The 13,600-nt window shown below is 37.3% G+C and overlaps 1 protein-coding gene across 5 annotated transcripts in view; it reads left to right on the top strand.

Annotated features, from left to right (window-relative positions):
• Eya3 (EYA transcriptional coactivator and phosphatase 3) overlaps positions 1–13,600 on the top strand; it is a 103,087-nt gene that overhangs the window by 81,034 nt on the left and 8,453 nt on the right. For all 5 annotated transcript variants that reach the window (XM_013364545.4, XM_021734676.3, XM_005317678.5 and 2 more), the window contains 3 exons: positions 2,363–2,523; positions 5,693–5,807; positions 7,880–8,001. In XM_013364545.4, the coding sequence (XP_013219999.1) occupies positions 2,363–2,523; positions 5,693–5,807; positions 7,880–8,001 (398 nt within the window). The remainder of the gene's footprint in view (positions 1–2,362; positions 2,524–5,692; positions 5,808–7,879; positions 8,002–13,600) is intronic.

Below are 13,600 nucleotides of genomic sequence, written 5' to 3'. Positions count from 1 at the left end.
GAATTCTCAAATACATGGCAGAAGTAGAAATATCACCTTAGTAAGAACCTAATAAAGTGCTGAGAAGCTTGAAATATTTCACTTTAAGGAACAGCATCAGTTGTGCATATCATGTATCGCACAGCCATGGAGGGCATCAATCTTACAAGACTTTTTTAGTCTTTTTAAGAAAAAGCATGGTTGTCAGTCAAGCACCTTATGATCCACTCTGAACCCCATTTTTTTCCTTTTGTACATGTGACTAACCAATAATTACCTATTTTATGTCTTGACAACTTTAGTATATAAACTCACATTTAATATAGTGAACACCATTTTGACTAGATTAAACCAAGTTATCGTGAATTCTGCCATTTTTTTTCCTTAATTTATTTTTTAAAGCTTAGAGGAGCTTCTTAATATTTTTTTTTTAGTTGTAGTTGGTCACAATACCTTTATTTTATTTTATTTTTTTTAATGTGGTGCTGAGGATCAAACCCAGCGCCTCCCACGTGCTAGGCAAGCACTCTACCACTGAACCATAATCCCAGCCCTCTTAATTTATTTTTAGTTGTAGATGGACACAATACCTTTATTTAATTTATTTTTTTACATGGTGCTGAGGTTTGAACTCAGTGCCTCACACATGCTAGGCAAGCACTCAACCATTCAGCCCTAACCTCAACCCTCTGCCAGTCATTTTAAATCTTTACTGTGAAATACTAGTTCTTCCCAGTTTATATAACTATATTAATTGTCTGCTACATAATAATTTACCCCCCCCCCCAAATTAGTGGCTTAAAACAACTAGCCAGACATAGTGGTACACACCTTAATCCCAGTGATTTGCAAGGCCAAGAGAAAAGGACTACAAATTCAAGGCCAGACTCAGCAACTTGGCAAGATCCTATCTTAAATAAAAAGGGCTGAGAATGTAGCTCAGTAGTAGAGCACCCCTGGTTTCAATCTCCAGTACCACAAAACAAAACAAAAATTAACTGTTTTTTGTCTTACAGTTTTCATATGTCAAGAGCTTAAAATCAGCTTAACTAGGTAGTTCTTCAGGTCTCTGGAAACTAGGTGTTAGCTGGAGTTCCCTCATCTGAAGGCTTGGCTAGAGCTGAAGGGCCTGTGTTAAGTCTCTCAAATGTGGCCAATGACAGGAGGCCTTAGTTCCTCACTGAATGTGCCTCTCTATGGGGAAGCTTAAGTATCCTCACATGACAGCTGGCTTCTTCCAGAACAAGTACTGCAAGAAAGAGCAAAGCCAGGCGCAGTAGTGCATACCTGTAATCCCAATAGCTCCAGAGGCTGAGGCAAGAGTATTGAGAGTCCAAAGCCAGCCTTAGCAACTTAACGAGGCCTTAAGCAGCTCAGCGAGACTCTTTCTCTAATAAAATATTTTAAAATGGGGGGCTAGGGATGTGGTTCAGTGGTAGAGCACCCCTGGGTTCAATCTGCAGTACAAAAAAAAAAAAAAAGCAAGAGAAGCCTAGTCTCTTGAATCCTGACACTGTCACTTTTACCACATTCTATTTGCATTCTAATTATAGCTGGTACCCAAGGGGAGCAGAATTAGAAGAAGGGAATATCAAAGAAATTGTGGACATATTTTAAACCAGCTAACAGATCACTGAAGAAAACCATCTGCCATTATCTTACCATTATTAGAATTTTGGGTTATTTCCTCCCATTTTTTCCCCTTCCATTTTTTTTTCCTTTTTACGTAGTTGTATCCATCATTTTTATATTTTGCTTTTTTTCACTTTGTAGTATTCTCTGGCATTAATGAAAAGGATGCCCCACCCCAAGCCAACCTCTAGGGAATGCTGGTGCTTGAATTCTCTTCCTTCCTCTCAGTACTTTTTTTTTTTTTTAGAGAGGGAGTGGGAATGGGGTGTTTGATATTTAACTCAGGACCTCATGCATACTAAACATAAACTCTACCACTGAGTTGAACTAAGTTGTTGCTTTTTTTTTTCTTCTCTTTAATTGAACCTAGAGTGCTCTACCACTAAGTCACATCCCTATCCCTTTATGTTTTGCTTGTTTTGAGACAGGGTTTCACTAAGTTGCTGAGGCTTGAACTTGCAATGCTCCTGCTTCAGCCTCCCAAGTCATTGGATTACAGGAATGTGCCACTATATCTAACAATGAGCTGTTATACTCCAGTTCTCAGGCCTTTCTTTGATGGAAGTAGTAGAGGTGAGACAGAAGACTAATTAAAGATAGACTCTGACATACAAAGATTAGTGAGAAGATTTTTAAAACCATAAACTTTATTTATCAGATATTAGGAATAAGTGAGAGAATTCCAGGTAGCACTCAACCAAAAATCCCATGCTGTATAGATTTTGATTTTCATTATCCGCTCTCTTTGCAGCAACTATAGTTTCTCAACAGATGGCTTCAGTGGCTCAGGAGGCAGTGGTAGCCATGGTTCCTCTGTGGGTGTCCAGGGAGGTGTGGACTGGATGAGAAAACTGGCTTTCCGCTACCGAAAAGTGAGAGAAATTTATGATAAGCATAAAAGCAACGTGGGTGGTAAGTATGGCATACAATCAGTCTAATTCTGTTTCTTCCTGATTCCCTACTTTCCTTTCTAGGGATTCTTTAGATAACCCTGGCAACTGCTTATTAATTTATTCCACAGCAGTTTGTTAATTCTGTATTTTTAAAATGCGGATGTGGGCTGGGGTTGTGGCTCAGTGGTAGAGCGCTTGCCTCACACCTGCGAGACCCTGGGTTTGGTCCTCAGCACCACGTAAAAATATATGAATAAAATAAAGGTATTGTGTCCAAAAAAAAAAAAATGCGGATGTGATTAAAACCCTTTGGGGAAGAAGCTCTGCACTTCTAATGGACATTAGACTAAATAGTTAGAATAATAGAAAAAGCTCTGCATTTCTAATTTCTCTTGGCATAAATTTGGAAAGTTCTTTTTAGACAGATGACTTTTTGAAGGAAATGATTTACATAGATTATGTTTGATAACATGTTTTTGTTCTTGAGTCACAACCATTGTCAATATAGAAATAGGGTGCCAGATTTTGGAGGGCTAATTCTGTAACCATCAGGACAAGTTAAGTAGAACTAGTTACTATGTTTGTAGTGGCTGGAAAACTAGCTCTAGGATTATAGGTTAGCAATTTTAATGTGTTGTAATTTGAAAGACCTTAGAAATTATTTCTACCCGAAAAAAAAAATTTCAAATGTCATTCCTAAAAATCTGTTATTTGGAATTAATTAATCATACTTTACTCAAATTAGAAAGGAAATTAGAAATCTAATCTAAATATCTCATTTGGCAGTTGAGAAATTAACATTCATCATAGAGGTAGTTGGGGGAGGAAACAGCATATCTGTGATCACATAGCAACTTAGTGGCCTGGCCAAATCACATCCCCTGACTTTTGGTCCAGTGTAGTTCATGCCATTCCTTTTTTAGTGAGGTACCCTTTTTGAGAAAATATTTAAAGATGTGAACCATCCCCCACAAAAGTACACACATAAAAATGTTGCATGAAGTTTCAGGAATTACATAGACTGGAGGTATTATGTTAACTTTTCATCACTGTGACAAAACATCTGAGAAAATCAGCTTAAAAGGAAAGATTTTTTTGGCTCAGTTTCAGAGTTTCAATCCATAGTTGACTGGTTCCATTATTTCTGGGCTTGTGGTGAGGCAGTACATCATGACAGAAGATGAACAAGATGAACCTTGGGACAGCCAGGAAGCAGAGACAGAGGAAGGGGCCAGGGGCAAGACATAGCCCCCAAGGACACACACCCCAAAACCCACTCCCTTCAACAAGGTACCACCTCCCAGTTTCCACCACCTCCCAATGCATCATTTATATATAAATCCATCCATGGATTAATCTATTGATGATGGTCAGAGCCATAGTGATCCAGTAACTTCCCAACAGCCCCACTTTTTTTTTTTTTTTAATACCTGTGATTGAACCCAAGGACACTTAACCACTGAGCCACATTCTCATCCCTTATTTTATTTAGAGACAGGGTATCACTAAGTTGCTTAGGATCTCATTGAGTTGCTGAGGCTATCTTTGAACTTGTGATCCTCCTGATTCAGCCTCCCAAACTGCTGAGCTTACAGGCATGTGCCACTGTGCCTGGCACAGCCCTACTTCTAACAGTGCTGCACTGGGGACCAAGCCTTCAGCACATGAGCTTTTGGAGGACATTCCAAATTAAAACCACAATAGGTATATTCTTCTAGTCAAGATCTTAGTACTATATTATGTTGCATTACAGAATGGTAAAAGTAGAGACAGAGCTTTAAAGTTCATTTTGGTTTATTCCTGTTAAACCCCTCTTAATTCTACATAAAAATTATGGGCTTCCAGATTTTAGAAATCTAATTTCCTTTCTTCAGATTTCCCTTTTTATTATATCTTCTTATGATACAGCCAATACTTTATATTTTGGCAACTTCAAGTCTTTTTACTTTTCTTCTTCATGCATTAGCCTTTGTTTTGTTGGATTTCATTTGCAACTTAAGTCTATGATTCATTCCTTGCCTCAGTTCCTAGACTTAGTTTCATAAGTGAAGTGATGCAACCTTTTATCAGAGTTCCCTGAAACTTCTTTGGAAAACAGAAATGTATGGTTACAGGATAATTTAACAAAAGTGTCATATCATACCTTAGTTAAGTATGTGGTACTAGTTTTGTTGTTTGTTTTATCCAGAATGTTAAATGAGAGCATCATCTAATTCCAGGCTTGCATTGTGAAACCATCAATTTGAAAATAAATTATACTTCTGGTTCTCCTCACAAAATGTCTTCTGTTTTATGGAGTATTGTTAATAGAGCACAGTATTTTTTTTTTTAACTTTCACTACAGAAAATTCTGAGCCAGACTTGCTATTTAAATATTGTAACTCAGGTGTCTAATGACATGCTTCTGTTATATGAGTTCTGTTTTGTTTTAACTATGTAGTCTTAGGCAGTGTTTTAGTTTCTTATTAATCAGTTATTTCAGAAATGAGTAAAGTACAGAAAAATGGTTATTCAACCTGAAGTCTTTTAACTATCATGTTCTGAGGCACATGGAATTGAAGTCACCATAGGGTTGTGGTGGTGGAAAGACTGCCTGAGACCATAAGCTCTTAAATTACTGTGTAATCTTTGCCCATCATGCTTTGATTTCTTTAGAAAGAGATTAGAAATGCTGAAAACTCTTCCAGCTATAATACTTATTTCTCCTTCTTTGGTTCCTTATATCCTGTTCTGAAACAGTGCTACTTAAGTGTAGTTTTTCATTCTGCATATTTATAGAGTTGGTGATGAAAGAAGGAGCTTGTATCAGAATCTAATTGTGCTGTTTCTGCCAGCTGATCTTGTTATTGTGCTCCCTAGCAAAAATTTTGATGAAGAAAGTCAAAGTGGCATTTTGAATAGCACTACTCTAAAATTGCCCCAAGAAGAGAAATATTAGTTCAGGGCCTCACACTATTTCTTTTTTCTTTCTTCCTTTTTTTTTTTTTATTTTTAATTTATTTGACACAATACCATTATTTTATTTATTTTTATGTGGTGCTTCATGTGTGCTAGGCAAGCGCTCTGCAACTGAACCACAATCCTAGCCCCACCTCAAACTATTTTTAAATTGAATTTGTAAGTTGCTTTTTCAGTATCAGCAAGTATATGATGTCAAATGATAAATTTGTCTACTTTTGTTTCCAAAGGCCTCCTCAGTCCCCAAAGAAAGGAAGCACTACAGAGATTAAGAGCAGAAATTGAAGTTTTAACTGATTCCTGGTTAGGAACTGCATTAAAGTCCTTACTTCTCATCCAGTCCAGGTATGGGAATGGTTCTTTTAGGTCTCATCCTCTCAGAGAGATGATCTCTCCTATCTTAGTCCCATATAACCCATTTCCTAAAATAAATATTAGAATAGGGGTGAGAAATATTTAAATGATTGAGGCAAGTACTTAGGTGGGCAGCAAGGTTATTTTATGATAACAGCACACTCTAGAATTTGTTGTTGTTTAAGAGTTTAATTTTTATTTTTTATTTGTTTTTTATGTGGTATCAAGAATTAAACCTGTGCTTCACCCTTGCTAAGCAAGCGCTCTACCTTTGAGCTACAACCCCAGCCCACACCCTAGAATTTTAAGAGAACATTTATATGTGAAATCCTTTTTTCTTTTCTTTTTTTTTTAAAGAGAGAGAGAAAGAGAGAATTTTAATATTTATTTTTTAATTTTCGGCAGACACAACATCTTTGTTTGTATGTGGTGCTGAGGATCAAACCCGGGCCGCACACATGACAGGCGAGCACGCTACCGCTTGAGCCACATCCCCAGCCCCCTTTTATTTTTTTTTTTAATATTTTATTTCTTTTTAGTTGTAGTTGGACACGATATCTTTATTTTGTTTATTTATTTTTATGTGTTGCTGAGGATCGAACCCAGGTCCTCACATGTGCTAGGTGAGTGCTCTACCGTTGAGCCACAATCCCAGCCCATAAATCCTTTTTCTTTTCCCTTGGTTTTTGCTTACAAACTAAAACTCACCTATAATCTCCACCCAGGAGATAAAAAAATCAAAGAATACAAGTAGGAGGCATATCACAGTTTCAGGAAATGTACCTAGGCCCACTAAAGAAGGAAAGATTCAAAAGAAAAAGAGTACATTAAGCATAATGAGGAGTTATCAGCTTGAGGCTTAAGACTAGGAAATAAATGCAGCCATATTTATACCTTCTCTCAAAGCAATAATTCCAAATCCACAGCCAAATAAACAGTAAAACTGACACTGAGGGGTTGATATCCAGTGAAGGTAAAGTACTCATGGAATTAATATGTATTCTGGAATCTGAGTAGCTGTTGTGTGAAGAGCAAAGAGAATTTAAATCATCTCATTTATGGACTAAATTATATTTAGATTAAATAGAACACTAAGTGAGACCTCTGTTATAATTTGTAATGTATAATATCAGTGACTAAGTAAGCTACAGCATGGTCAGCAGGGAAATAAGTCATGAATGAAGTTGCTGCTCTTTGTTTACTGAAAGACAAAATAAACAAACAGTATCTCTGCCCTTTGATCTAGAAAATAAAACCTGAGCTGAGCACAGAGGTGCATGCCTATAATCCCAGCTACTCAGGAGGCTGAGGTAGGAGAATTGCAAGTTCAAGGGCAACCTCAGCAACATAGGGGGACTCATTCTCTAAAAATAAAAAGGGGGATGGGGCTGTAGCTCATTGGTAGAGTGCCCGCCTCACATGTGTGAGACACTGGGTTTGATCCTCAGCATCACATAAAAATAAATAAAGATATTGTGTCCAACTACAACAAATAAATAAATAAGGGCTAGGGTGTAGCTTAGTGGTAAAGCACTCCTGAATTTAGTCCCCACTACCAAAAGAAAAGAAAACTGAAGGTTTTTTTTGTTTTTGTTTTTTTTAAAGAGAGAGTGAGAGAGGAGAGAGAGATAGAGAGAGATAATTTTTTAATATTTATTTTTTAGTTCTCGGCGGACACAACATCTTTGTTGGTATGTGGTGCTGAGGATCGAACCCGGGCCGCACGCATGCCAGGGGAGCGCGCTACCGCTTGAGCCACATCCCCAGCCCCCAGAAAACTGAAGTTTTAAGAGTATTCACTGGGCTGGGGATATGGCTCAAGCGGTAGCGCGCTCACTTGGCATGCGTGCGGCCCGGGTTCGATCCTCAGCACCACATACCAACAAAGATGTTGTGTCCGCCAAGAACTAAAAAAAATTTTAAAAAAAAAGAGTATTCACTAATAATACCTTACTTTGAGATTAGTTTTTGATAGTTAGATCATAAAAAGTTGGCCCATTTGAATTCTTGCTCCTAGGTTGGTTTAGTTTCACATTTTTCTTTTCCTTCTTGTTCCCTTCTAGAAAGAATTGTGTGAATGTTCTGATCACAACCACCCAGCTGGTTCCAGCCCTGGCCAAGGTTCTCCTATATGGACTAGGAGAAATATTTCCTATTGAAAACATCTATAGTGCTACCAAAATTGGTATGGTTTGCATTCTCTTTCTCATCACTGGCCTTACAATAAAACTTTCTACTATTTGTATATTATTTACCAGTTCATCTGTGAGACACTTCTTATATAATATCTCTACAATAGTTGTCTGACATTTACAATGAGGTATCTGAGGCTTGGCAATTATGTTACTCACTCAAGAACTCACAGCTAATAATTCACATGAATATGCTTCTTTCTTTTATCATATTTGAAAGAACATAATTTCTAGCCTTGAAATCTTTTTTTTTTTTTGCATCATTTCAAGTTTCTCTTTTTCACATAGAATATGTAGTATGATAGGAAAAGCACTGGATTAAAAATCAAGGACTAAATTGTATACTTAAGTATAGTGAAAATCCCTTGCACCCAGTACAATGACTGTTACCAAAAAAAACAGAAAATAATAAGTGTTGAAAAGAATGTGAAAAAGGAAAAATTGAAATTGTGGGACACTGTTGGTGAGATTGTAAAATTATGCAACTGCTATGGAAAACAGTATAATGGTTCCTCAAAAAACTTTAAAATAGGAATACTATATGATCCAGCATATACCTACTTCTGGGTAAATATGCAGAAGAATTGGGGCTCAGATTCTTGAGTTGTGTCCAAATATCCAGAAGCAGGGTCTCAAGGAAAGAGAGAGAGTTTTTTAATATTTATTTTTTAGTTTTAGGTGGACACAACATTTTTATTTTTATGTGGTGCTGAGGATCGAACCCAGTGCCCCACACATGCCAGGCGAGCGCGTTACTGCTTAAGCCATATCCCCAGCCCTACATACCCATTTTTATAACAGGATTATTTATAATAGCCAAGAAAAAGCAGCAAACCAGGTGTCCCATCAGTGGATGAATAGATAAACAAAATGTGTTGTGACTGTCATAATTGAACTATTACTCAGCCTAAAAGTAAAAGGAATTCTGTCACACACTGCAACATAGATAAACCTTGCTAAGTAAAATAAGACAGTCACAAAAAGAAAATATTGATTCCATTTATATGTGATACCTAGAGTAGTAAAACTCTTAGAAACAAAGTAGAACATTGGTACTAGGGATTGGAAGAAAATAGGGAGTTGTTGTCTAATGGGTTAGAATTTTAGTTTTGCATGATGGAAACTTCTGGAGGTCTGTTGCACAACAATATGCACCAATACTACATTTAAAAAATGCTGAGTGGAGGATTTTATGTGTTTTTGTACCACAATCTAAAAAAATTTTAAAGATTAAATTAGTAAATTTTATGGTGTTTTTGTTTTTTGGCAATACTGAGGATTGAACCCAGGGAGAAATTTTAGGTTATACTTTTTTTTTTTTTTTTTTTTTTTTAAGAGGATAGAAGTGGAGGGGGGAGAAAGAGAGAGAGAGAGAGAATTTTTAATATTTATTTATTTTTTTTTTAGTTCTCGTCGGACACAACCTTTGTTGGTATGTGGTGTTGAGGATCGAACCCGGGCCGCACGCATGCCAGGGGAGCGCGCTACCGCTTGAGCCACATCCCCAGCCCCGACTTTTTTTTTTTTTTAAGAGATGGGTTCTCCAGCTGGCATTATGGCTCAGTGATAGAGTGCTTGCCTAGCACATGTGAGACACTGGGTTCAATCCTCAGCACCACATAAAGATAAATAAATAAAGATATTGTGTCCATCTACAACTAAAAAAAAAGAGAGAGAGATGGGTTCTCACTGTGTTGCACATATTTACCACAGTTTTTTAAAAAGGAAGGACTAGGATTTTTTTTTTAATTTTAATATTTATTTTTTAGTTTTCGGCAGACACAACATCTTTGTTTGTATGTGGTGCTGAGGATCGAACCTGGGCCGCACGCATGCCAGGCGAGCGCGCTACCGCTTGAGCCACATCCCTAGCCCGAAGGACTAGGATTTAAGTCTAGTTCCCCCAGTTACTAGCTTTTACTATAGGCAAATTGTCTTTTTTCTTGATATAGTCAGTTTTCTCACATAAAATGAGAATATCATATTTCATACATTTGATTCAAGTGGGTTATGAACTCCCATTTTTACCCCGTATACAGATTGCAGAATCACATTGGTTACACATCCACTTTTTTACATACTGCCATACTAGTGTCTCTTGTGTTCTGTTGCCTTTCCTATCCTCTACTATCCCCCCTCCCCTCTAGGATCATATTTTAAATAGGACTAGGGAAAGCCTCTGTCTACGGGTAGATATCTTTTGAACAAAGACCTAAACAAGATGAGAGAGTGAGCCTTTAGCAGTTTTCCAGAGAACAGCCAACCAAGAAGAGGAAATGAAAAGTAGAAAGGTTGGAGGCATTTTCAAAGAAGTGCAAGGGAGAAAAGAATAGTAAGAAATAAGTCAGAGAAGTTGGAGAGTGGGGAGAGTTCTGTAGGGCCTTATTAAATAAAATACTGTTATAAGAGGCTGGGGTTGTAGCTCAGTGGGATAGTGCTTGCATAACAAGTGTGAGGCCCTGGGTTTGATCCTTAGCACCACAGAAAAATTAGTAAATAAAAATATTGTTTCTATCTAAAAAAAAAAAGTATTTTAAAAAAAGAAATGTTGTTGTAAGGTTTTTTTAAATATTTATTTTATAGTTGAGCACAATATCTTTATTTTTATTTTTATGTGGTGCTGAGGATTGAACCAGGGCCTCGCATGTGCTAGGCGAGTGCTCTACCACTGAGCCACAACCCCAGCCCCTGTTGTAAGGTTTTGAGAAGAGTGACATGATTGGACTTGAACTTTCAACAGATTAGTTTTGGCTGATGTGTGGGGTCTTGAGGCAGACAAGTTAGGAGGTCACTGGAGTAATTCAACCTATGATCATGACTGGCTTGGACCATGTTATGGTAATGGAGGCTGAGAAAGAATAAGTTAAATTCCAGGTAGATTAAAATTTAACATGAGCTCACACCTGTAATCCCAGTCACTCGGGAGACTGAGGCAGGAGGATCCCAAATCCAAAGCCAACCTCAGGAATTTAGGAATTTGAGGCCCCAAACAACTTAGTGAGAACCTGTATCAAAATTGAAAAACAAAAAAGGGTTAGGGATGTGGCTCAGCGGTTAAGTGCCTCTGGGCTCAATCTCTAATGCCAAAAAATTTAGCATGAAAAGCAAAACTTTTTAATTTTTCAGAAGGAAATATAGAAGAGTATCTTTAATGTCTTTTACAAAAGTCAAGAGGTATAAAAAGAAAAAAAAAGAACAGTTTGATTCCATGAAGCTTTTAATTTTTTATACATTGAGAGTCACAGACTGGGAAAGAAGATATTTGTAAAACATTTATTGACAGTTTGCACACAGAATCCATAAAGAACTCCTGCAAATCCATAAAAAGCATCTTGAGATGTGCATGACCTTATGACTATGCAGTTTCACATATATAACTGCTTTCACACTGCAAGCAGAGCTGAATAGGTGTAACAGAGACATATGACCCACAAAACTTGAAATATCTATCCTGACTCTTTGCAAAAAAAAGTTTCCTGACCCTTGCACTTGCATAATCTCACATGCATAATAAGACATGTGCAAGGATTATTTATAATAGAAAGGAATTAATTTTGAACCTGTCCATGAACAGAAAATAGGTAAATAGAAATATTCAAACAATAAAATACTATTTTGTAGTTAAAAGTAAATGAACTAAGAGCCTGTAATCCCAGCTGCTCAAGACATTGAGATGGAGGATTGAGAGTTCAAAGCCAGCCTTAACAAAAGCAAGGTGCTAAGCAATTCAGCGAGACCCTGTCTCTAGTAAAGTACAAAATAGGGCTGGTTATGTGGCTCAGTGGTTGAGTGCCCCTGAGTTCAATCCCCAGTACCCAAAAAACAAAAAAGTAAATGTACAAGGGTTGGAGATTTAGCTCAGTGGTAGACCCCTGGCCTAGCACAAGTGAGGCTCTAGATTCAGTACCCAGAGTTTAGTGAATAAACTAAATTATAATTTCAATAACACCTGTGAAGTGTGAAAGGAGTAGGGTGAAAAAGTGTTGAACACAAAAAAAACACATTGCAGTTAACATAGAATATGTTTAACATTTATATGAAGGTTTTAAAATGTTTGCACTTTTAGGGGTACATAGTAAATTCCAAGTAAATCTGTAATATCTTATTGTTCTAATCTAAAGCAGTAGTGAAATGTTAAGAGCTTTTTGTTTGTTTTTGTTTTTGATACTGGGGATTGAATCCAGGGGCATTTTACCATTTAACTTTATCCCAGTCCTTTTTGAAACAGAATCTCACTGAGTTGCTGAGGCTGACCTGGAATGTGTGGTCCTCCTGCCTCAGCCTCCTGAGTCACTGGAATTATAGGCTTGCACCACCATGCCTGGCTTTTGTTTTTTAGTACTGGAGATTGAACCCAAGGGCACTTTACCACCAGTCCTTTTTATTTTTTTGAGACAGGGTCTTGCTGAGTTACTGAAGGTCTGTCTCGCTAAGATCTGAAGCTGGTCTAAACTTGCGATCCTCCTGTCTCATCCTCCCAACTCACTAGGATTACTGGTGTTGTTGAAGTGTTGAGATTTGACAAAACTGAGTTATTAGTAGGTAGCTTAGTTACTACCTACTACTTTGTTTTTGTTGTTGTTGTTGTTTATTCTGCATACTTTTTCATGTGGTTGAATATTCTGTTTACAAGGGACTGGGTAGAGGGGAAATGGACCTGAAAGCTCCCTTCAGATACGGCCACTGTTGCTGCTACTTGACTGTGCACTTCATAAGAACCCAGGGCACTCATTATGAGCTTCCCACACCTAAGAGGTAGATTTTCTGTGGTCCTCATGAGTACTGGCTCATCAAACTACTGGAAATGATTTTATTCTCTTACAGTAATTATGCTTGTTTGGTGAATTTCCTCAGTCTCAGTTCACCCACAGCTGACCTGCAGAGCTGCAGTGGGATCTGATGCCATGGGGACTGCAGTGAGAGTTTTGAGGCTTCCTCAACAGTGAAATGGGAGATATTTTTCAGTTCCTCTGAAATAATTTGAAAATTATGATTTTCATTCTGTGATCTTAGACACCATAGAGAATTCTCAGAATCATTTCTGGAAATATCAGTGATTTTGATAGAGAAAACCCAGGAACTAATATTCTCCAAAGGTTTGGTTGATCTTTCAGTTCACCACGTTCAGTTGCTAGACTTTTGTTAAACTGACTAGCCTCTTTCTTCCTGGACAGAAAAGCCCAGGATTGTTCTGAGAATGTGAATACAAGTATTTTACCAACTTCATTGGAGTCTTTTTTTTTTTTTTTTAATGTGTGTAGCTTGCTTATTTGAACTAATAACTCTCTTAGTCTCTTAGTCCTTTTAGAGGGGACATTCATTTACACACATTTCATCCTTGATCAGTGCATTCCATGACAGTGAGAATGTCTTTGGGTCCTCAACCTTAAATATGAGGTTCATTTTGCTAGGTCTTGGAAGAAAGTCTGAAATCAGACTCAAGTTCTTTTCTATAGACAGATCACATTAGACTGTGGGTTTGGAGTCTTGGCTTAATTTTTAAAGGTGTAATGGCTCTCTTCAGCACCTTGAATGTAATAAGTATTCATTATTAGTTCAATTATTTAATGTTTCAACTAAATCAGGGTTCAA

Source organism: Ictidomys tridecemlineatus, chromosome 11 (assembly GCF_052094955.1).
Source record: "Ictidomys tridecemlineatus isolate mIctTri1 chromosome 11, mIctTri1.hap1, whole genome shotgun sequence".
NCBI classification, from domain to species: Eukaryota; Metazoa; Chordata; class Mammalia; order Rodentia; family Sciuridae; genus Ictidomys; species Ictidomys tridecemlineatus.
The sequence above is the reverse complement of the archived record's forward strand: the minus strand, read 5'-3'. Positions and strand labels throughout refer to the sequence as shown.